The sequence below is a fragment of the Macrotis lagotis genome, chromosome 1 (genome assembly GCF_037893015.1).
Source record: "Macrotis lagotis isolate mMagLag1 chromosome 1, bilby.v1.9.chrom.fasta, whole genome shotgun sequence".
NCBI classification, from domain to species: domain Eukaryota; kingdom Metazoa; phylum Chordata; class Mammalia; order Peramelemorphia; family Peramelidae; genus Macrotis; species Macrotis lagotis.
In genome coordinates this window covers 545,662,880-545,689,315 of record NC_133658.1, presented here as the reverse complement: position 1 = coordinate 545,689,315, position 26,436 = coordinate 545,662,880, and the positions used below count along the sequence as shown (strand labels likewise).

The window sequence follows — 26,436 nt, the reverse complement described above, 5'->3', positions numbered from 1 at the left end:
TCTTTTCATCACTTTGGCTCCTTTCTTATTTATTCATAGCTAGATTTATCTCACTCTGAGAGGGGAAAAGTTAAGCTCCCCCACTAGTATGGTTTTAATGTCTAGTTTCTCCTATAATTTATTTAACTTTTAAGAATATGGATACCATGCCATTGGTGCATATGTTTAATATTGATATTACTTCATTGTCTATGATGATTTTTAGCAGGCTTATTCCTTTTAATTAGGTCTATTTTTTGCTTTTGTTTTGTCTGAGATAATGATTACTACCCATGCCTTTTTTTTCAGGTAAAGCATAATACATTCTGCTTTAGTTCCTTATTTTAACTCTGTGTGTGTCTTTCTGTTTTAGATGTATATTTTGCAACCGACATATATTATTGGAGTCTGATTTCTAGTACATTCTGCCATTTGTTTTCCTTTTTATGGATTTGTACGCCTCATTCACATTCACATTATAATTACCAACTGTGCATTTCCATTCAGCCTATTTTTCTGTTTATCCTTTTCTCTTTCTTTTCATCATGTTTTGCCTCTAAAGTCTATTTTGTTTCTGATCACTACTTTCTTTTGTCTGACCTCCCTTTTATCACACAAACACAGACACACACACACACACACACACACACACACACACACACACACCATTTCTTGTCCCTTTCCCCTCCTACATTTCTTCTGAGAAAGATTAATTTCTATCATTAATTGAATATGCATATATAATGCATAAATATATAAAATATGTATATCACATCTATGTATATATATATATAATTATTTCTGTTTTTGAACAAATTTAGATGTAAGTGAGGTTTAACCATCATTCACCCCTCCTACCATTCCCCCTACTCTAAAAGTTCTTCCTTGTATACTTCTTTTATGTGAGATAATTTCCCCATTCTTTTCTCTTTCCTGTCTCCCAGAGCATCCCTCTTTCTTGCCTATTCATTTATTTTCATCATCCCAACATGATCACACCTGAACTTTTTTATACAGAATCCTTTTTACTGTCCTATTAATGATAAAGTTATTAGATGACATATGTGTCATCTCATACAGAAAGGAAAACAGTTTAATTTTATCAATTCTCTTATGATTTCTTTCATTTTTAACTTTGTGTGTTTCTCTTGAGTCTTGTATTTGAAAATCAAATTTTCTATTCAATTCTGATCTCATCAGGAATGCTTGAAAGTTCTAAAATTCATTAAAAGTATATTTCACTTGTAAAAGATAATACACAATGTCTCTGGCTGGATTATCCTTAGTTGTAATTATAGTTCTTTTGACTTTTGAATAATCATATTCCAAGTCATCTGCTCCCTTAATGTGTTAACTGTTAAAAATTTTTGTGATCCTGATTGTCACTCCATGGTATTTGAATAGTTTCTGGTTGTTTGATGTATTTTCTCTTTGACTTGGCAGTTCTGGAAGTTGGCTATAACATTGTTGAGAATTTTCATTTAGGGATCCCTTTCTGGAGATGATAGATGAATTCTTTCCATTTTTATTTTATCCTCTAATCTAAGATATTAGGGTAGTTTTCCTTGATAATTCCTTTTGGGGGGGTGCAAGGCAGTAGGGTCAAGTGACTTGCCCAAGGTCACTCAGCTAGATAATTATTAAGTTTCTGAGACTGGATTTGAACTCAGGTCCTCCTGACTCCAGGGCCAGTACTCTATGTTGTTTAGACATTTTCTTAGATTATGGTTTTCAGGTAATCCAAAATTCTTAAATTATCTCTACTCAGTTCACTCTTCCAGATCATTTGTTTTTCTCATATGTAATCAGATATTTCACAATTTATTTTATTTTTGATTCTTTTAATTTATTATTTTATTATTTTTGATTTTTCATTGAGTCATAATCTTTTTTTTCTTTTTTTCTTTTTTTAGGTTTTTGCAAGGCAATGGGGTTAAGTGGCTTACCCAAGGCCACACAGCTAGGTAATTATTATTAAGTGTCAGAGGCCAGATTTGAACTTAGGGACTCCTGACTCCAGGGCCAGTGCTCTATCCACTGCGCCACCTAGCTGCCCCTTCCACATATTCAATTCTAATTTTTAGGGAATTATTTTTTTTAGTGACCTTTTTTACTTTTTTTTCCCCATTTGGCCAATTCTAGTTTTTAAGGAGTTGTTTTCTTCAGTGTTTTTTGGTTCCTCTTTTACCAAGCTGTTCATGGTTAGTTCATAATTTTCTTCCTTGGATTTCATTTCTTTACCTAATTTTTTCCTTTTCCACTCTTATCTTATTTTGAAAATAATTTTTTAATTCTTCCAGGAATTCTTCTTTGGCTTGTGTCCAATTCACTTTTTCTTTTTCTTTGAGGCTTTGCTTGTAGCTGCTTTGATTCTCTATCTTCTTCAGAGTTTGTGTCTCAATTTTCTGTCACCATAATAGATTTCTGAAGTTAAGTCCTTTTCTGTTGTCTGTTCATTTTTCAACTCTATTTCTTGATTTAGAATTTTATGTTAATGTTGGATTCTGTTCATGTGGGGAGGGGGAAGGGTAGAGAGGCACAGGCTTTTTCACATTCCTGTTTTCAGAACTAATTTTTTTAGGGGTGGGGTTGAAAGTTTTTGGTATTTCCATTATAATGTGATTTGGAGAGAAGTAGACTTTCCTGGTCTAATTCTCTGTTCTTAATCTTTATCTTCTCCTTTGGGACTGGAAACAATACTGTTCCTCAGTGTCCCTTATCCCTTGGGACTGGAAGTGATACTTCCCCTCTGAGCTCCCATTTCCTCTTCACCCAAAATACTCCTCTCCATCCTTGAACTATGACCCTGAAGTGGGTATAGGCAGTGGAGTTGTCAAACAGCACCTAGTTGTGGGTCAAGTGCTAACATGGGAATCTCCTGTAATCTCTTTCTGACCAAGTTGTCAGGTCTTTTAGCCATCTCTGGCTTGAGAGCTCCCAAAGCCGCTGTTGCTTCAGTCAGCACCACCTAATTCCACCACTGAGGTTTCATTCAGGTGAACCCCAGACCAGTCTCTTTTCCCATGTCTTAGAGCTCTCTTTCCAAACTCCTATATTGTTTTAAGTTGACTCACTCTGATCTCTTGTTGACCCTGTCGCTCCAGACTTCAATTTGAACTACAGAATATGAGTACTGAGCAAAGTATACTTTGTTCATTTTTTAAAAACAGCTTTTATATTTTTCCTCTCTCTCAGTTTTTTCTTTCCCTTTAGTTCTAATTCCTCTTTCACAACATGACATATTTAATATGTTAAACAGGAAAGTAAGTATATGTACAACTTTTACCAGACTGTTCGCCTCCATGGGGAGGTGAGAAAGAAGGAAGAGTGGTAAAAAATGTAGAATGCACAAATTTGCAAGTGGATGAATGTTGAGAAAATACCCATGAATGTAACTGGAAAAATAAAATAAAATTTCAATTAAAAAAAACAGAACTCAATTTGAGACATTATTTTAAAGTTGTTTGGAGGAAAATGTTGAGAGAACTCATTTAAGTGCTTTTTTTATTCCATCATCTTGACTCTGCTCCTTGAAGGTCATAGTCCCATTTTTTAAAATATTATAGTCCCTCTAATTCCAATTTTTTCAGAAAATAATGGGTAATCAGGAACTGACCAAAAGAAGTCCAATATCTGGAGAATGTATAGTCTGTTCTGCCTGATGCTAAAATCACATGAATGCTTGGGGTAACCTGCTTCCAGTTGGAGACAAAAAAAAAGCCTTATTTTTCAAAGTATATACATGGACTCTGGGACTATTTTCTCTCCTTTACAATGTGATGAAGCAAAGTCTTTAAAATGATTGCTGAGCCAGCACTGAGGATGCACACTCTGGCAGGTGATAAATGAAATGACTGAGGAAATAAAGATTTGAGCTTTTGAGCATACCAATTTTTTTATTTGATTTAATTTAATTTAATTTAATTTTTCCTGGTTACATGAAAATACAAGTTTCAACATTCACTTTCAAAACCGTGAGTTCCAAATTTATTCTCTTCCTCCTACCCCTATCCCCCTCACTAAGAAAGCAAATTATTTGATATAGGTTAGAAATGTGTAGTCATGAAAAACATTACTAAAATAATCAAGTTATAAGAGTAAACATAACCCCCCACCTACCCAAGAAAAGAGAAATCTCAAGAAAAATACAGTAAAAAAAAATACACACAACCTATATTCAGACATCATAAGTTCTGCCTTTGGTATGAATAGTATTCTTTCTTTTTTTTTCTTTTTTTAGGTTGGTTTTTTTTTTTTTGCAAGGCAATGAGGTTAAGTGGCTTGGCCAAGGCCACACAGCTAGGTAATTATTAAGTGTCTGAGGCCAGATATGAACTCAGGTACTCCTGACTCCAGGGCCAGTGCTCTATCCACTGTGCCACCTAGCTGCCCCATGAATAGTATTCTTCACCATAAGTCCTTCAGAATTGTCTTTGGTCATAGCATTACTGAGAAAAGGTAAGTCATTCACACTTGATCATCCTGCAACATTGCTGCTACTTTGTACATAGTACATTTCCCATTGTGTAGGCTCATGTAAGTTTTTTACTGAGAACATCCTATTCATCATTTCTTATATAGAATAGCATTTCAGCATAATCATCAACCGCAATTTATATAGTCATTCTTCAAATGATGCACATCCCCTCAATCTCCAGTTTCTTGCCACCAGAAAAGAGCCACTATAAATATCCTTGTACATAAATATCCATTGTCTGTACCCACTTCAGGGTCATCATTCAAGGATGGAGAGGAGTACTTTGGGTGAAGAGGAAATGGGAGTCCAGAGCAGAAGTATCACTTCCAGTCCCAAGGGATGAAGGACATTGAGGAACAGTATTGCTTCCAGTCCCAAAGGAGAAGATAAAGATAAAGAACAGAGAATTAGACCAAGAGAGTCTACTTCTCTCCAAATCACATTATAATGGAAATACCAAAAACTTTCAACCCCACCTTCGGTTTTTTTCCCTTCTCTTCTGGTATACAGACCTAGGAGAAGCACTGCGAGGTCAAGGAGTAAGCAGGTATGATTCCCAAATAATTCAACATTATTGTTATATCATTTCACATCTCTTCCAACAGTACATATAATCTTATTTTTCCTCATCCCCTTCAATATTTGTCACCTCTTTCTGTCCTATTAGCAAATCCAATAGATATTAGATAGTACCTCAGAATTGTCCAACCCACATTTCTCCTATCAATAGTGGGTTAGAGGGGCAGCAAGGTTGCACAATGGTTAGAGCACTGGCCCTGGAGTCAGGAAGATATGAATTCAAATTTGGCCTCAGATACTTAATAATTACCTAGCAGTGTGACCTTAGGCAAGTCACTTAATTTCATTGCCTTGCAAAAAAAATAGTGAGTTAGGGCATTTTTAAAAATGATTTAAATAGATAACATTGTGACTTCATCTGAAAACTGCTGAAGACATCAATGTAATTAGCAATGCATGCCAGTAGAATAATAAATCAGAATCAGATTCCTAAACTTAGGGCAGAACAATAAACACAGAGGAAGATACACTTTTACCCAATAAAAATAATTAATCAAATAAGACCAATTAATTAAAAGTAAACAATTAACCAGGGTAATTTGATACTTAATTAGAAAAAAGATTAGTCTTCCAAGTTGAGAGGGGAAGAGCAAACAAGTGCAATTCTCTTAAATCAGAAAAAGAGATGTTCCATTCCCCATATTTGTATTCAATGAAAGGAACATGGAAACAGTATCTAACTGAACCATATGAGGTCAGTTTTCAAATAAGATATGTATATACATATATGTATATATATATATTATGTGTATGTACAAAATATGTATATATATTATATATATATGTAAATATGGATTGCTTGAGATATAGAACTGTAAGAAAATTCTTTTATCCTTCTTCAATTCTGATCAGGTTTCTGGTCAACATAACCTAGGTTCTTTAATCTCTAAGAAGCATGGTAAAAATGTCCAGTTTCCTAACCACACAGGTTAGGTTCAAACAATACAATAAAGTCCTCTCACAATTCTCAAAGTTGAAAAAGTTTTCTCAAAAGACAGAAATTGGACTAGACTCATAATTGAATAGAAAGGAAACTGAGTTAGTTCCCAAATTGAGTCACAAGATGGAGTCTGGTTCACTCAATTACCACTATCACTTGCTATTCTAATACCCTCAATTCCCTCAATACAGAAGGGTACTATTTTTCCCGACAGCAGAGAAGAATCCTTATATCACATAATGAAGGCCGCTATCTAGTTTACCAACTTGTTGATCATTTCCTGGAAAGTACCATATATCCAGAAAAATTAAAATTAAAGGAGTTCAGTATTTCTACCACAAATCCAAATTTTGATCTGGCATGCATGATGCCACTAAGATTGTGATAAGATAAATAGTGAGTTAAAATGTGGTTGTGGTAGATATTTCAAACTTTTTTACCTATGGTTTTGCTAGCTCTGAAATGATTTAGCTGAAAGGGATGAAAGATCAGAAATGGAATGTACTGCTCATCTTCAGAAATGAATAAACCATCTTTATCTTTTCTTAGTCCAGTCTATGGTTTCTCTCTATTCACTGGGCATATCATTGGATAGGGAAGAAGCAGACAAAAAGGGAAGAGGGCTTCATATTCCTTTGTTCTGATTTCATAAAGGTCACCAAGTCTGTAAAAAGAAATTTCTTTGTTCATTTTGGCTGCAGTTGTGGATTACAATGATCCCTGCCAGAAAGTAAGGTTTCCTGAGGGTAGCTAAGGCCTGCCTGAGGTAATTCATGATCTTGCATGCTAAATATATCCTGTTCATTACAATGGTTTAGGATGGATCATGGGGCTCATAAAGCTTTAAAACTTTTGCTTCAGATAGAAGTATGCAAAATGTAAATGGATAGCTGAAAGCAAATTCTTCCTTTGTATGTGATGAGGCAGATGGCAGGTTATTTATAGTTTAAAGAGGGAAGAGCCTGGAAATAAAGCATTTGAAATTAAACATCCTAGGTTCACATTTTGGATTTTCCATTCACTAGCTGTGCAACCTTAAGTAAATCATTTTTATATCTCTTGGTCTCAGTTTACTTCTCTGTAAAATGAAAACAAACAAATCTCCCTAAGAATAGAGAGAAATCAATCAAATACTAAAAAGACCGCTTAGAAAAGGAGATAGTCAGGAAAACAAAATGAGAAAAAGAAAAAAGAATAGATGATTTCTAACCTCCCTACAAGCAAGTTCTAATTCTAATTTTACCTCAAATGGATCAATGCAGGGAAAAGATAAAATTATAGGAAATAGGGAGAATGTTAATGGCATGTTTTTGTTAAGTTCTTTTTCAAGGAATGTAAAACTCAACACACATGTTTCATTTATTCTTATAACATCTCTGGTAAGAAAGAAAGAAGTAGGTAATATTAATCCAATGAGGGGAGAAATATATACCAAGCATTGGTTGACTTGTCAAATATATGTTTATTAATTAGTAAAGAGATTTCCTGAGTAAATTCCAGGACTGTTGTTATTTACTCTCCATTGAGACCACATCTCCTAAAATGGCTTGTGTTGTGTGCATTTTATTTCATTCCTATTTTACTTGGTTAAATCACCTTTAAAAATAAAACCCATCCATTTTGTTAACCAATTACAGAACTTAGTATTGTCTATGAAAAGTCAAATTGATTAACTTTCATTTGTATTGTAAATACCTGAAAAAGATGTCACATTTTTTCTACCAATAATTGCAATGATTGAACTACTGACACAAGACATCAAAATACATAAAAATGAATATGTACAATATAATATTTTCCTAATAATCCCCATATTAGTGAATTTTTATCTGTTTTCACATGAAGATTTGGCTATATCTCTCCATCAGCAGTTTAGAGGTATCCATGAGGGGTTAGATACTACCAGTTTGAACATTCCAGGTATATTCCCCACACTCCAGTTAGCATCAATAAGATCTTTGTTGTTGTTATTCAATCATTTCAGTTGTGTCCATCTCAGAAAAATGAGGCTATCTGACTTCAGATCACGAACTCTACTCACAGCCCCACCTAATTGCCCCAATCAATTAGCTTTTACAAGGGGACATTTATTTCAAAGATAGAGTAAAAGTAGAAATACCTACTTTTTCCCCCTAATTCCTCAGGGGCAAAAAAGGCCTAGTCTCACTTATACCACTGCAGTTTCTAGGAAGAATGGACTCAGGCTTAGTACAGACTTAGTAATATCTTCATAATAATAGTCGCACTAAGTTGTAGTCCAAATTCCACATTGCTTCTGGATGAGTACACTTCTCAGTTAACACTAAGTTGAGTCATATCACGCCTTACTCCTTGAGTCATCAATGCCACCTGGCTATTAGTTAGACTCCTAAACTTTTAAATTCCCAGATGGCTCACAATCATGATCTTTTCAAACTTACAAAGATGTTGCCCACTCCTTCATGGAAGGAAGGAAGGAAGGAAGGAAGGAAGGAAGGAAGGAAGGAAGGAAGGAAGGAAGGAAGGAAGGAAGGAAGGAAGGAAGGAAGGAAGGAGGGAAGGAGGGAGGGAGGGAGGGAGGGAGGGAGGAAAGAGAGAGAGAGAGAGAGAGAGAGAGAGAGAGAGACAAGCAAAGAATTGATTGAAAACAACCCCAGTCTTTCCAAATGGCTCCTGTTTATCATGTGGCTAGCAGACCAGAACCAATTTCAGAAGTTCTAGGCATACTCTAAAATCTCTCCAAGGTAGTTCTGTTACATATCATCATAACTTTCTTGGAAGTAAACTCCCTAGCATCTTCCACTTAGGATACGAATTAGCAGCACTTTGTGAATGCTCATATGGATTCCTTTAGCTGTCAGTCTCTTAGTCTACTAATAAAAAAAAAAAAGAAAGAGAGAGAGAGAGGAAGACTAATAGAGGTTTTGATAAATGGGTCAAAACTTTCAGAAATACTTCTGGAACAGATACCACTTCCCAATATTAAAGGCAAACAATAGGCATACGCCAGTTGACTAATTCATTATAATTAGTATTAGTTTGCTCCCAGATGGCACCTATGAACCAAGTAATATATAGGAATGGATCCAAAAAAGCTCTTTTTGGATAATAACCACATGCATTCAACCAATAATGTACCAACAAAGACATAGATTCAAATCATTGAGTCATATATATTTGTATATAGACATGGAAGAGCTTATTATAATAATAAATGATTAGGTCATTGCTATCAAAAAATTACAAAAAGTTCATCCTTAAGAAACCTAGACTTGATCTGCACAGATTTTGCAAGGAAATGGTAGAAACTGAACAGCATATCCCTGCAGGCTGTAAAAAATGTATGCCTTATCAACTATCTAGAAAGAGATGTTCGACTTTCTACTGAGTAAGGTGATCAGAATCAGAAGATTATACACTATTTTTTTGTTGGGTTTTTTTTTTTTGGCAAGGCAGTGGGGTTAAGTGACTTGCTGAAAGTCACACAGATAGGTAACTATTAAGTGTCTGAGACCAGATTTGAACTCAGGTCCTCCTGACTCCAGGGCCAGTGCTCTATCCACTACACTACCTAGCTGCCCCAGATTATATACTTTAACATCATGCAGTGATGATCAATCTTCATGGACTCTATCATTCCATCAGTGCAATAATGAGGGATAATTTTAGGGAATCTCTAATGGAGAATACTAACTATCCAGAGAAGGAACTATGGAATTTAACTGAAGACCAAAGCTTATTATCTTCAATTTTTATTTTATTTTATTTATTTGTTTATATATTTATGAAAATTGTAAATGCAAAGCCTATATCAGATTGCTTTCTGTTGGGGGGAGAGGGAGGTAAGGGAGGGAGGGAGAAAAATTGTAAAGCTCAAAACCTTGCAAAAAAAATGATTTGTAGAAACTACCATTGTATGTAATTGGAAAACAAATAAATATAAATATTTTATTTATATAATATAAAAAAGAAAGAAAGAGATACTTGAGGCCTTAATCTTCTACAAGAAATTCACCTTCTATGAGAAATTCACTAGAGTTTATAACGTAGCAGAAAAACAGATTCCCATATTACAAAAAAAAAGAAAAAGATGCCCTGAAATATCACTGAGAATTTAATAGTGAGCTTTGTGTGGGAGCTATGTCATCATAGAGAAATTATTACAAATTGCTCAAATAATGTTGACCTATAAAAATTTAGGAACATTTACAATAGAACTTGTCATAAGCTCTGAAGTGCATGGAATGAAAAGCTCTCCAAATGAAGAAATCAAAGGCCTGAGGGAATAGGATAAAGTGCATCCCTGTTATCCTGTCTGCTACTGGAGCTGTCCTGAAGATGAATTTAGAAGACAATCTTAAAACCCATATTTTTATTCAATTCAAAAAAAAATTAGTAGTCAATCACAAGACATAAAATGGTAACTTGGCTCAATGTCATTTCTATTTGAACCTCATCAAATGTAAGATGGGGACAAAGGGAATAATAATAATGCCTCACATTTATAGAGAGCTTTATGATTTACACAAATTACCTCATTTGATCCTCAGAATAAGAATTTGAGATTGATATTGTTTTTATCCCCATTTCATAAAAAAGGAAACTGAGGCTTCAAAAGTCACGTTACTTGTTTGGATTCACAGCCTTTAAATGTATTAAAGCAGGATTTAAATCCAGGTCTCCTACATCCAAGTCCAGCTTGATATTCACCAGGCAGCCTAAACTGAGAGTAGCTACATAAATGGAAACTGTGGAAGTTGGCAGAAAGAAACAAAGCCAGACAAGCCGGTTCAAGTTCAGGCAAATGTGGGATTTGGGGAAAGGTGCTAGGACAGGAAAGCCAGCACAAGATCCTTTAGAGACCTGAATCTACAAGGAAATCAGAACCGTAGGGAGACAGGAGGCAAATCAAGGCAAGCCTCACTGAAGAGTGGGATTAGAGTCAGATTCTGGTCCTAACCAGGAAAAAAAGCAGAATAATAAAACCAGGATTCATACTTAGGTTACTGAGCAGGTCACTGAACCCTGATGTGTATTACTCAGAGTACTAGGAGACATAGCAAGAGACAGAGCCAGGTCAACCTCAGCAGCAGCACTAGTGGTGGTAGACTAGGACTGTGTAGGAAGGCAGAGTCTAGCATTATTTCCAACATCATACATTGATTTATTAATCCCATATAGATAATGTGCATAGAGAAGACAAAAACCAGCCAAGGTCAGAACCTGAGAAGACAGGGACTGAAGGAAAAGGTGAGGTTTACTACTGGCCACCTCAAAGAGATAAAAAGAAGTTATCCTATTCAGTCTATCCTAAAGCATCTGAGGGGAAATAGTCCAAGCAAAAAATTCCAAAGAACATGGATTAAAAAGACAAACAAAAAAGAAGAAAACATCAAATCCAATGAAGAAATATTTGGGTTAGGAAAAGCCCAGAAACTAGGAAGAGAGGAAATAAACATTTCATTAAATACCCATTATGATCCAGAAGTTGTTAGGGCTTTACAAACAGAATTTCATTTATTTATCATGATAACCCTAGGAGGGAGGTGCTATTATTGCTCCCATTTTACATTTGAGGAAACTGAGGCAGGTAATGGTTAAATGATTAACCTAGGGTAAGAAATCTAACAAGTGTCTAAGACCAGATTTGAACTCAGGTTTTCTAACTCTAAGCCCAGCACTCTATCCATTGGTCAGCTAGCTGCCTCAAAGATAAACCTAGAGAAACAATCTTTACAAATAATGTTTCTGACAAAGGACTCATTTCTAAAATATACAGAGAACTGAGTCAAATTTAAAAAAAAGCCATTCTCCAATTGACAAACGATCAAAGGATATGCAAAGGCAATTTACAGATGAGGAGTTCAAAGCAATCCATAGTCATATAAAAAATTGCTCTAAATCATTACTTATTAGAGAAATGCAAATTAAAGCTTCTCTGAGGTACCACCTCACACCTCTCAGATTGGCCAATATGACCAGAAAGGACAATGATCATTGTTGGAAGGGCCATGGGAAATGTGGGACACTATTACATTGGTGGAGCTGTGAATTCATCCAACCTTTCTGGAGAGCAGTTTAGAACTACGCTCAAGAGGGAACAAAAATGTGCATACCCTTTGACCCAGCAATACCACTACTGGGTCTGTACCCTGAAGAGATGATGAAAAGGGGTAAAAACATCACTTGTACAAAAATATTCATAGCAGCCCTGTTTGTAGTGGCAAAGAATTGGAAATCAAGTAAATGTCCTTCAATTGGGGAACAGCTTAGCCAACTATGGTATATATATATATATATATATATATATATGTCATGGAACACTATTGTTCTATTAGAAACCAGGAGGGATAGGAATTCAGGGAAGCCTGGGGGGATTTGCATGAACTGATGCTGAGTGAGATGAGCAGAACCAGAAAAACACTGTACACCCTAACAGCAAAATGGGGACAATGATTAACCTTGATGGACAATCAGAGACAATTTGGGGCTGTCTGCAATGGAGAAAAACATCTGTATCCAGATAAAGAGGCGTGGAGTTTGAACAAAGACCAAGGACTATTACCTTTAATTTAGGGGAAAAAATGATATCTTATTGTCTGATCTTGCTATCTCTTATATTTTATGTTTCTTCTTTTTCCTTAAGGATATGATTTCTCTGGGGCGGCTAGGTGGCGCAGTGGATAAAGCACTGGCCCTGGAGTCAGGAGTACCTGGGTTCAAATCCGGGGCTCAGACACTTAATAATTACCTAGCTGTGTGGCCTTGGACAAGCCACTTAACTCCATTTGCCTTGCAAAATCAAAAAAAAAAAAAAGGATATGATTTCTCTCTCATCACATTCACTTTGGATCAATGTATACCATGGAAACAATGTAAAGACTAGCAAATTGCTTCTGCGGGGGAGGGAAGTATAAAAAAAGTATAAAAGTGTAAAAAAGTGGGGAAAAAGTGTAAAACTCAAAATAAATAAAATCTTTATTAAATAAATAAATAAAGGTAAACCCAGAAGATGAGACTAATCCCTCAGCAACTACAAGCAGGGACTCAGAAAGGGTAAAAAATTTTGCTTAGCTTCAAGGACTAAAAGAGCAACTGAAAAAATAAAACAAGAGATTTAAAAGTAAAATTAGAAAAATGAGAATTTAGGAGAAAATAATAAAAGTAGAATTTAGAATAGAAGGTAGCCCTACTTAATAGTGGACTTATTGAAAAATAGGATAGAGACAGTGACGGAGCCAAGATAGTGATAAAAGAACAGCCTCTCTTAGATACTCTTTCTAAAATATTTCAAAAACCTTAAAATTATGACTAACTAAATTTTCAGGAGACAGAACCCACAGAAAGATCCAGTGAAGCAATTCTGCAGCCCAAGGTAACCTGGAAAATAGTGGGAAAGCTCTGTTCCACAGGGTTGGAGGCAGCCAGAGCGAAGGAGCTTCAGCCTTCCCAGAACAGCCCCAGGGTGCCTGGAAGCAGAAGCAGTTTCCTTATCTGCCACCCCAGGGAGCACCAAGCACAACTTGGAAGATCGGCAGGGAGAGCTCTGCCAGAGCAAGTGCAAAGCCCAGACCAACATGGCCCTCCTCAGTGTTGCTGTGGCCCTCAGTGCAGCCCAGATCCCAGGAAACAAAAGCAGGTCTGTGGAGTCACCCAGCAGGCATCACCTGGCAGCTGCTCCCTGATTGCTCAGCCCATGAAGTGGAGGGAGACTGCCAAGGTCTGTCCTCTGTCCCTGGAACAGGACTCTGGGGCTTTAACTTCATAATTTTAAGGTTTTTGAAATATTTTGTAAAGAGTACCTAAGAGAGGCTGTTCTTTTGCCACCATCTTGGCTACCTTCTATTCTAAATTCTAAATTCTCCTTTTATTTTTTCTTCCTAAATTCTCATTTTCTAATTTTAGTTTTTAAAACTGTATGCGGTCTGAGGCCCCAGAGGGGTGAGCTTGTAGCCATTCAACAGACCAGGAAAACAGTCAGAGCCTCACATATGAGTTCCTTGTAGGGATGTCCCAATAATATTCAAAAGCTCAAAAAGTACCCCCAAACCAGCATAGGATGGGGAATTGAGGAAACGGGGGAAAAAAAGGAACCTGACCATAGACACTTACTTTGGTCCTATGGAGGATCAAAATACACAATCTAAAGATGAGAAAGTCCATGCTTCTACAGCTAAAGACTCCAAAATATATAGAAGTTGGGCTCAGGCTATGATAGAGCTCAAAAAAAGGTTTTGAAAATCAAGTAAGGGAGATAGAAGAAAAATTGGGAAAAGAAATGAGAGAGATGCAGGAAAAACATGAAATTGAAGTCAGCACTTTAGTCAAGGAGATCCAAAAAAATGCTGAAGAAAATAACATGCTGAAAACCAGTTTTGGTCAAATGGATAAAACAGTTCAAAAAATTATTGAGGAGAAGAATGCTTTAAGAAGCAGAATTGGCCAGATGGAAAATGAGATAAAAAAACTCTCTGAGGAAAACAAATCCTTCAGATGCAAAATGGAGCTAAAGGAAGCTGATGACTTTGTGAGAAATCAAGACACAATAATTCAACTCCAAAAGAATGAAAAACTGAAAGAAAATGTGAAACATTCCATCAAAAAGACAATTGATCCAGAAAACAGATCCAGAAAAGATAATTTCAAAATTATTAGGATACCTGAATGTCATGATCAGGAAATAGCCTTGACCTCATTTTTAAAGAATTTCTACAGGAAAATTGTCCTGATATCCTAGAAGCAGAGGATAAAATAGAAATTGAGAGAATTCACCAATCTCCCCTGGAAGGAGATCCCCCAAAAAATAACCCCTAGGAATATTATAGCCAAGTTCCAGAATTCCTAAGTCAAAGAGAAAATATTACAAGTAGCCAGAAGGACACAATTCAAATATAATGGAGCTACAGTCAGGATTACCCAGGACTTAGCAGCATCTACATTAGGGGCTCACAGTCCTTGGAATACAATATTCCGGAAAGCAAAAGAGTTTGGAATGCAACCAAGAATCAGCTACCCAGCAAAACTGAATATCCTCTTCTAGGGGAAAAGATGGACTTTCAATGGGATGGGGGAATTTCAAATGTTCTTGTTGAAATGACCAGAGCTAAACAGAAAGTTTGATTTTCAAGTACAAGAGACTCAAGTGAAGCATAGACAGAGTGGATGAGAAGGGTAAATTATGAGGGACTTAATGATGAGGAACTGTGTGTATTCCTGCATGGAAAGATGATAATGATAATACTCATATGAACCTTCTAATAGAGTAGATAGAAGGAGCTTTTATAGATGAGGCACAGGAGACAGCTGAATCTGAAGATATATTATAAAAATGGAGTCAATGGGTGAAAAAGGAAATGTACTGGGAGTAAGAGAAAGGAGAGGTAGAATAGGCTAAGATATTTCATGTAAAAGATATTTCATGTAGCTTTTGCAATGATATGGAAGGGGAGAAGACGAGGGAGAATGAGAGAGCCTTCATTCTCATCGGAAATAGCTTAGAGAGGAAACAGCATACACAATCAATAGGGTGTAGACATCTAGAAGAAAAAGGAGGGAAGGGGAACATTGGAGGGGAGGGGTGATGTAGGTGATAGATGAGAGGGTAGATCAAAGGAGAGGATAGTCAGATATAACACATTTTCTTTTTTACTTTTTGCAAGGTGGTAGGGTTGGGTGACTTGTCTGGGACCCATGGTTGCTGGGTCTCTGGGTGGGATGTAGGCTTGGGGACTCTTGGCCCCAGGGTCAGTGCTCTGTCCACACCTCTCAGCTGCCCCACAGAACATTTTTGAAGAGGGACAGAGTGAAAGGAGAGAGAAACTATAATAGATGGTAGTGGGGAGGAATAGACAGAGGGAATTACAATCAGCAACAGCAACTGTGGAAACATAAGGAAGTAACTTCTATGATGGACTTATAATAAAGAATGTGAACCACCAGAGACAGAGCTGATGGTGTCAGAACAAAGACTGAATCACATTTTTTTCTCTTTCTTTCACTTTTATATTTTTGTGGGGGAGGGGGACTATGTTTACTCCTAAACAAGAGTATGCTAGTAATGTGTAAATAAACTTTAAAAAAATAGGATGGAGAAAAAAAGAATTGAATAACTCCATGAGGCAATAAGAATTGTTAGAGCAAAGTCAAAAGATTAAGAAAAATAGAAGAAAATATAAGGTATCTAATACAATTAAAAAAAACAGACCAGGAAAACTTAAGGAGAAATGATCTAGAAATCATCAGACTTCCTGCAAATCATGACCAAACAGAAAACAAAACAAATTGTATTTCAAGGAATAATAAAAGAAAATGGCCCAGACCTATTAGAACCAGAGGAAATTGGTTTTTTTAAAAAAAAAAAAAAGAGGGAGCAGCTAGGTGGCACAAGTGGATAGAGCACTGGCCCTGGAGTAAGGAGGACCTGAGTTCAAATTTGACCTCAGACACTTAATAATTACCTATCTGTGAGACTTTGGGCAAGTTACACTTAACCCCATTGCCTTTGTAGGTAACTCAACCAGTTTCTGAAGGATCTTGTTGCTAGATGAGATTGCCCAAATCCTTGAGGTTCATACTTTTCTTTCTTTTTCTTTTTGTTTTGTTTTTGTGGGGCAATGGAGTTAAAAGACTTGCCCAAGGTCATACAGCTAGTATCAAGTATCTGAGGTCACAGGTGACCTCAGGACCCCCAACTTGGTGGGGGAGGGGGTGGCAGGAGTTCTATCTACTGTGCCACTTAGCTGCCCCTGGTTCACGTTTCTCAATTCCAGATGGAACTCTACCCAACTAGGAGGCCTTACAGACTGAATCCAGCCTGAAATCTGGCCCTTAGGAAATAAACTCCTGACTGACCTTGGAACTTTCCATTAAAATTTAGGGTGACCTAGTTTATGGTGGGGAAGACCAATCAACAAGGTCTGGGTAGAAATGGATTCTTTTTTGCTCAGACTGCTGGAGGTAGCTAAGGCCCATGATTAGAGAGCAAGATCTCTGCAGAAGGAGCTGAAGGCTTTTTGCCTACCTCCTCATAAACTATTAATCAATCAGAGTTGATTTCCACCTTCAGATATACCCTCTTTTCCAAAGACTTTATGAACATTCTGAGGCCCCCAAGATTTACCTTTGGCTTTTGAGAGAAAGTCAAATGACCATCCTTTCATTAATGACTTGGTAATCCTAAATAATAAAATTTTAAGAAACTAAGTCTCTCAAACTTTTCATATGTCACAAGTATAAAAGGGATAATAGAATCAGAGAGGGGATAATCACAAACAAAATAAATTTCATCAACTGGGAGAGGAGGTGAATATAAAAATAGATTTAAAAAACTATAAGAGCTAGAGACAAGGGTCTAGGTTTGGTAAAAAGAGAAAGACAGAGGAGTATAATCAGATTATTTCAATTACTGAGTGCTAGTTTTAATCGGATTCCTTTTCTTTGTTCAGCCCCCTTCTTTGTAATAAGGGGATCAGGTGGAAAAAATTAAAATATATAAGTTATTATGATGGAAAGAAATTCATACTTAATAATAACTATGAATATGAATGGGATGAAACCATTCTTAAATCAGAGGTCAAGAAACAAGATTAAAAATCAGAAACCAACAATATGCTATTTACAAGAAACAATCTTAGAACATAAAGATTCACACGGGGCTAAAAGGAGGAGCTGGAACAGAATTTTTTATGATTCCAGTGAATTAAAATTAGATGAAGTGACAATCATTCTCTCTGACAAAGAAATAGTAGAACAGATTTGGTAACAAGAGATCAAAGTACCACAGATAATAAGCAAAATCAATATTTAACATATTTGTAACAAATGGCATTGCAAGTACATAGCAAGAAATCTAGAGTACTTAAAAGTTAATTGAATCATAAGGAGAAACAGAGAGGAAAGAATAATAGATGGTATCTTAACATATCCTAAACAAATGCCTTAACATGGACAATCTAACAATCTAACAAAAATAAACAATAAAGTTTAAAATATGTCTAGAATCTTAGGAAAGTTAGATAGATTTTTGGTGATTATTGAATGAGAATAGAAAGGAATATATATTTTTTTTCTACAAAAATTGACTGTGTACTAAGCAGTAAATACCTCATAAACAAATATAGAAAAGCAGAAATATTAAACATATCCTTATTGATGATAATATAATAAACATATTAATCAATTTTTAAAAACCATTGAACTTTCATGAACTGATAGCCAAGTTGAAGGAAACAAAACCAGGAGAACATTACACACAAGAACAGCAACATTGTGCACTGATCAACTATAACAGACTTAACTCTTCTCAGCAATACAATCTAAGACACTTGCATAAGACTCAAGATGAAAAATGTAATCCATAGCCAGAGAAAGAACTATGGAGTCTGAATGCAGATTGAAGCATATAATTTTCACTTTTTTGCTGGAGTTTTTTTGGATTTTGTAGCTTTTCCTTTTGTTCTGCTTTTTTCTTTCACAATATGACTAATGTGGAAATATGTTTACATGATTGAACATGTATAATCTATATATATATCAGATTGCTTGCCATCTAGGGGAAGGGGAGGGAAAGGAGGGAGAAAATTTTGAAATTCAAAATCTTATAAAAAATGAATGTTGAATACTATCTTTACATGTAATTTGGAAAAACAAAACACTATTTACTCTTTCTCAAAAAATAAAGAAAAAAGAAAACAAACAACAACAATTTTACATGTGTGTGTTACACTTCCATTGTACTCTGAAGTTGAGCTCACTCTCAGGGACCCACGTATAGTTGTGGGAGAATGTGCCCTTGACTTCTGGGATGATGTTTCATACTAACTGCTCTTACTAGAGAATATTTATAAATAAATATCATTTCTAAAAACTCAAAAAAAATTTCTTAGAAGATTAAGACATTTGAAGAAAGAATTCAAATTTAAACAGTCCAAAGCAATTTGATCCTAAAGAACTGATATATCAAAAAGCAAATCATAGAAGCAATATATTTCTTTAAATAAAATAATTTCTTTAAATAAATTGGAATAATGGGAAAATATACTAAAGTTTTTGGGGAGATAGCCAACATAGTCTTGATAGGAAAATTTATATTTCTTAACATTTTTATTAAAAAAAACTCACATAGAAAAAAATCAACAAATTGGATATGCAAATAAAATAACTACAAAAGCAATAAAACAAAACCTCGAGTCAAATACAAAAATAAAATTTCCTGAAATCAGAGATAAGCAAAATTGAAAACACAAAAATTAGGATGACTAAGAATTCATTTTTTAAAAAACTCACAAAATAGGTAAAGCATTTTCTTATTAGATTAAAAATCTACTTGTCAATATAAAAGTAAAAAAATTCAATTTACAATAAATGAAGAGAAAATAAAGGAAATCATTAAACTATTTTTCCCTATCACATGCCAACAAATTAACCTACTTAAATGAAATGGAAGAATATTTATAAAAATATCAAAATCCACAGAAGTATAAACAGAGAATTTAAATATCCTGATCATAGACAAAAAAGATTGAACAATATACAAAAGAATAAGAAAAGAATAGAAAATTCTGGACTGGATGAATTCTCAAATAAATTCTATCAAATTTTCCAACAATAATTCTTCCAAATATTACATAAATTGCAAAAATAAGTAAAGAATACTACTAGTCTCCTGCTTTGAATCAAGGAGAAAAAAAGAAAGAAAAGAATCTAGAGACCAGTATCTCTAATGAATAGTAACATATAAAATATTGATAAAATATTGACAAAAAGGCTAAAACAACACATTTAAAATATTTTATACTACAATCCAATTGCTGCATTATTTAAAAGGAAGAAAAAGTAAAAAAAGAGAGAATAGAAGGAAACAAAATATGCAGACCAGTGTTGCAACTAGCATTCTCAATTTGAAGTACATGAAATAAAATACAAAAAACAAGCTTCCCTAGCTTCCCCAGTCTGCACTATGCATCTTTAAAAAACATAAAGGGAAAGGAAGATGGTTTCTCATGGCAAGAATCTTTGAAAAAGTTAATGTTGCAAGTGAAGTTGTATGTACTAGCATCCACATAGTCATGACTTCTTATGCAGTACTCTTTTTCAGTTCTTTGTATACAAAGATTTCATACTTGTAAAATGTTGTCACAAAATGAACAGAAAAAGTTCATAAAACAAACAGGAATTTAAAAAAATACAAACTGTGATAACTGCCTCCACTGTAAACTAAGGTTGGCTATCTTAATCTTCAAGATCAGCCTAGACTCAGAGAATCAAATGATAGACTGTAAAGGCACTTGGAAATTATCCAGTCTGATTCCCTCATTTTTTACAGATAAGAAAACTGAGATCTAGGAAAATTAAGTAAATTTGTCAAGGTCACTATCTGATAAGTGATATGGGTCTGAAAGATCACCTATTACTTGAACTGGTTAGCTATTCTTTTATATTTCCTGAGAATAGAAGAGAAAATAAGCTTAAATTCTCTAAAATTTATATTTAGGGGAACCCAGTGCTAAAAATAAAAATTCTTCCTCTTCTTTCACTCACCCCAAAACAACTCCAACATCTTTTTGGCCTTGAAGAAATTTATTTCTTTATATCATGCTTTTGGTTATTGGTGGCATAAGAGGTGACATAAAGAACTAGATACCTATACTACTACTACATATAACAAGCTCCCAGAAAACAATGGAGAATACTGTCATTCTGAACATGAGAATTGTTCCTTCTATTAATTCCAAGTTTCAAGATGATTACACTCAACCATTCCTTTTTCTTAGCTCCATAGTCAGGGCTTTGTACTAAGACACTGTCTTCATGCAGAAAACATCTCAGAGAGGAGAGATTTGGGCTGCCTCTTTGAGGAAAAGCTCAAATAAAAATGGGGGGAAAAAGATTAATGAAATTCATTTAAGACCATGAAAACTTGGCCACATCAATAAAGTCTTTAAATTTTACTTTGGACCAACCCCTTCTCCCCCCCCCGCCCCCCCCCCCCCCCCCCCCGCACTTCTGTTCTGCAGCACTAACTTACTGGACAAGGCAGGGAGATTCTTCTTTTTCTGATATCCTGTGAGCGTCTTTCCCTGTGGTTTCTTAATTCTCTCTCATTTTCATCAATCCAGCTGTGGCCCCAGAAGCTGCTCATCCATTTGGCAAAAGAAACATCATCATCTTCTTCGTTTTCCATGTGCAGATGGTTTAAACAGTTTGTCATTCAATATAGTAGAAGCAAATATTATAAAACAGACCTCCAACAAGATTTCAGCAAAACATGAAAATAGAGTGAAGTTTCTATTGGTCTCTGATAATGAGATCCCTGAAAAAAAAAAGATTTATAAAATAATGACAAGCAGAACAGGGAGCTTCGGGCAGTGTCTATTTATAAGTTAACCTGCTCCCCCTCCTTCCCCCTTTTCAAAACAAGAGGCTTTTTAATCTTTTCATTACAGGGATGCTTATGCTACATAGCCTAAAGGGTGGGAAGCCCAGTCCACTGCTTATTTTTCCTATGCACTTGGTTATTTAATGTTTTTCCAACTGTCAATAACAATGGAGTGCTATCAGATAAAACATGCCTGGAAGGTATATACTGGCTTGGAAATGGGGCCATAGGTAGAAAGTGTAGGAATGGATGTATTGACCCAAGCCTGAAAAATGAACAGCTATGGGGAAGCATGCACCAGGAAGTCATTCAATTCCTATTTCCTACTGTTATGAAAAGAATTAAGAAAAATTCTGACTTATGCAAATAATTCTAATAATTAATATATATAAACACTTTGTAAAGTACTTCCCTCACTAGATCTCTGTGAGATAAAATCAAGGTCTTCTGGGAAAGGGTTCTATGATTGTTTTATTCAAGATAAAGTAAGAGAACAGTAGATAGTACCTCAAAATTTTACATTGTATTTATTTTTATTTACTTTGTTATTGTCTTCCTAATAGAATGTAATCTAGAAGACAGAAATTATTTCTTTTTTTCTTTATATTCCTAGGATCTAAATTTCATAAATATTTATTGATAAAAGGAAAAATATAATAACAATCTTGGATATTAGAACTTTGAATAAACTACTAAGTGGTTGCCCCCTCTTCATTTGCTAACCTTACAAAAAATAGCTTTTTTACCTAGTCAAAGATGGGTTAGGCATAAGCCTGATTAGAACAATCTCTATAAACTGCATGTTATCCCTTCTAGGTCTGTAAGCCAGTGACTCTATAATCAAATTACTGTAGGAGATATACCTACTAGCCTGAAAAAATTATACTATCCCTACCCACCTGAATCTTATTTCAATTATGATCCAAAGAAAATAATTTTGTAATAAGAATTTAGTTTGGAAAAAACAAATAACACATAAATTGAAAAATACAAAAATATTGGAAAAATCTACTTTGAAAAAATATGATAAAGAAAGGAAGAAGTGGAAGAAAAGAAAGAAGGAAGAAAAAGAAGATGGGGAAAAGATAGGAGGGAGAGAAAGAAGGAAAGAAAGAAGGACCTAAGTCTATATAATTATTAGCCCTGAAGAATTGAAAAAAATGTATGTCTCTTCCTGTATCATAGAGGAAGGGGAATAATAGATGTGGAATAACATCAGAAACAGGTTGCTCATCTATGTAGTAGGTTTAATTGTTAATCTAAGAAAATATTTTGTGAAGGATGTTTCCCGGAAAAAAACAATCCACAGGCATAAAATTCAAGGAGAAGCCTTCTGTTTATGGTCCTCTAGACAGAATTTTTGGACAATATTCACATCCAAGAAGAGGAAGAAATGAGGCAATAAAGAAAAGGACCTTTTTTCTCTAGATTTAGCTTTGTTATTTTAACTCTCATTAGATCTCCATTACCTTCTTCTACTTTTCCCAAGAAGATCAGATTTTTCTCTCAACAAGTTAAGAACTTGAAAGAAATAGATAACTTACAAACATAGAGAAAATAATGATATTGGGTGTTATGTAGAAACACAGAAACCTTCCCAGGTCTCTGAAAACATTTCAAATATAGTTTTTGTATTAACTAGAACAGGAAGAATCATGCTTGGACTCCTGTTTTTCTTCTTGAGCTTCTTTAACTGTTTGACAATAGTTGTACTTTTGACATACCAGTGTTATTCATGCTGATGTCATCTCACAGAAGTGTACCTGTAGTTCATAGCATCAGTTCCAAGTCCAATTCCAAGTCAAGTACAACACAGACTTAGGGATATGTGGTCCATTTTTAATTCTTATGCAACAGTCTAATTTCCGTAAAGCACTGTGATGCTTGATCTAACAAATATTATTGAGGCAAGTCTAAAAAAGTAAATATTATTATACTAAATATTATTAAATACCTACCTGCTACATACTACAGTAACTGCCACAAAGTAGGCATTTAATAAATGTTTATTGATTGGTTACTTTGTGTTATAGAAGTAAACTGGAATACTGAATAGAAAGTCTGAAGAACCAGTTTCAAAGTCAATAAAACCTGGGTTCAAGTTCTGTTTGTGATAAATACCAGCTCTGTGACCCTGGGTAAGACCTAAACTCTCTCTCTCTTTTTTTTTTTAGGTTTTTGCAAGGCAAACAGGTTTAAGTGGCTTGCCCAAGGCCACACAGCTAAGTAATTATTAGGTGTCTGAGACCAGATTTGAACCCAGGTACTCCTGACTCCAGGGCCAGTGCTTTATCCACTACGCCACCTAGCCACCCCAGAGAGACAGGGAGAGGGAGAGAGAGATAATAAATAAAAATAAAAACATAGACAGAGACAGTGACAGAGGTAGAAAAACCCTAAAGCAGACACAGGGTGTGAAAGAGAGACAAACACAGAGACAAGAGACTGAGGTAGGGAGAGAGATTTAGATTTCAGGCAGGGATTATTTTCCCTTAGTAGAACTTTTCTATTGAGGCCTCAATCACCTACTATCACAAGGGCATTTTAAGCTGCATTGGAGAGATTCCAATAAGGGAAAAGGCAACCACAGTTCATATTACAAATACATGAACGATTAAAAAAGAAGTACCATGCCAGGCCTAGATTGTTATTGATACAAAGGATTAGGGGAAACTTCATGAAGGAACCAATATTTAATTCAATAAATGAAGACAAAAAAAGAATGATTTTTGAAACAGGGAAAATCATGAGCAAAGACCTAGATGCAGAACATTTAAGGGGGATGGGGGAGGAAGGATTGACTGGATATGGACTATTTATAGGAAAGTAGAATGGATATGGGTGAGTAATATGAAATAAAGCTGGAAATATAGGTCTTCATCCTATTGGCAAAGATCACAAAAAGATAGTATGGTTTGGAGGGGCTGAGGAAACAAGCACAATAAATGCACTCTTTGTGGAAGTGTAAATTGGTCTTATAATTCAGGAAAAATAATTTGGAATTATTCTCCAAAAGTTACTAAATTGTTCATGCCTTATGACTCAATTAGTAGAAGCTCAAAGAAAGGGGCATAGCTTGCACAGTGGATAGAACACTGCCCCTGGAGTCAGGAGGATGTGAGTTCAAGTCTGACCTCAGACATTTAATAATTGCCTAACTATGTGACCTTGGGTGAGTCACTCTTAACCCCTTGCCATGAATTTAAAAAATTTAAAAAAAAAAGAAATCCAAAAACAAAAGAAAAGTTGCATCTATGAAAAAATATTTATGGTTATAATTTTGTAGAAGGTAAGAACTGGAAACAAAGTAACCATAAGATAGGGAATGGCTAAATAAACAATGCTATATGAACACAATGGAATATTATAACACCATAAAAATGACAAATATTAAAACAACATATTTTGGAAGACTCATATGGACTAATGAATAATAATGTAAATAGAAGTAGGAGGACAATTTACATGAGAATCAAAAATTTAAAAAATTGAATAATTTCAGAATTCTGAACAATACACTGACAAATTTGATTTCAGAAGCATGTCTTCCACATTTTGGCAGAAAGTCTGAAATAAAGTTGAGGCATACATTTCCAGACATGGTCAATGTACTGATTAATTTGTCTTGATCATACCTATTTCTTACAAAGAAAAGTTCTATTATTGGTAGGAGGAAGAATTGCTTTGGTCCAGTGAGTGGGAAGTAACAATGATGTAAACAGGAAAAGCAACAAGGATGATGATAAGATCATGAGCATCCTTACTGCATTTTAAAAGTAGCTTTACCTGATAAAAAAAAGAAAGAAAAGTAGAGATCTACAATTGAAATGAGTTAGAAAACTGAGTATCAAGAAAATTCAGAGGTATAAGAGAGTCTGAATGAAATTAGGACATCAAAATGCCAGGAATGCTGTAAAATTGGCCATTGGTCTACAAGAATCTGATTATTCAAAAATTTAATACTATTGCAGAAGTTTATCTTCTTCCTCCTGTCCCTATCAATGCAGACATGTTTGCATAGCAATGTGTGTGGTTCATCATGCTTCCTTGTGATTCAGCTGCCCCCATTGGCTTATAAACATTAACAATGCAATCAAATAACAAATATTAATTTTGTTTGCTAGTAACAAAGGTGAATCTCCCCACTGTATCAACAGTCATAGAGACTCCACTCCATAACTCTGACTCTGCCTGAATTCATGTCAGATTTGAAAACCTCTAGAAAATAAGTCTAGAAACAGTCACAGAATGGCTCTCACATCCTGTAGGGAGAAGACTCCTATGCTCTGTGGGGGTCTTAAGCATAACTGATTAAGCACAAAGGACCTGATTTGGGCCCAAGGGACTCCTAATGACCTAATGGAATTCCTGATAACACCTCTAAGAAAAATGAGTGGAAGCATATCCTAAGATAAGAATCATTCCTTTGATGGACAAGTACAGGAACAGTTTTATCAGATCCTGCCTTCTAATATATATGACTGAATAAATATGCTTCTCCAAAATTCCTCTGGAGATGCAGTTTCTAACTAGTCCTCTCACACACATAACTCACAATTAGAAAACCTTTTAATTGCATATATTAACTTGATTTCTTTTGTTTTTAAGACCAAACTCTGGAGGTCCACATGTTAGCTTAATTCTGTTTGTTTCTTATTAGGACAAACTCTGGAGATTAATTCTTTTTTTTTTTTTTTTTAGGTTTTTTGCAAGGCAAACAGGGTTAAGTGGCTTGCCACACAGCTAGGTAATTATTAAGTGTCTGAGACCGGATTTGAACCCAGGTACTCCTGCCTCCAGAGCCGGTGCTTTATCTACTAAGGCCCCCTGATTAATTCTTTATTAAAGTTGTCAACATATACATCATCCCTCTCATTCAAAATGTCTCTGTACCATAAGAATGTAGTATGGATGGAAGGCCTCTACCAATACTAGCACATCTTCAATATATATTGGCTTTTATGGGCTATTTTAGCCCTTTTCCAGCACTTCTGTCTTCTCACTAGATACTATAAGAAGTTCTTTTCATCTCCAAGAATTGATAATGTCCTAAACAATGAAGGCTTTTTCACTATCCATCCTTACTAGTATGGACAAAAGCTCAGA

At 35.2% G+C, this 26,436-nt stretch overlaps 1 protein-coding gene across 1 annotated transcript in view; it reads right to left on the bottom strand.

Annotated features, from left to right (window-relative positions):
• Positions 1–26,436, bottom strand: part of LNP1 (leukemia NUP98 fusion partner 1) — an 80,703-nt gene that overhangs the window by 17,728 nt on the left and 36,539 nt on the right. Inside the window, exon 3 of the mRNA XM_074214325.1 lies at positions 20,980–21,264. Within this exon, the coding sequence (XP_074070426.1) occupies positions 20,980–21,162 (183 nt within the window). The 5' untranslated portion in view covers positions 21,163–21,264. The remainder of the gene's footprint in view (positions 1–20,979; positions 21,265–26,436) is intronic.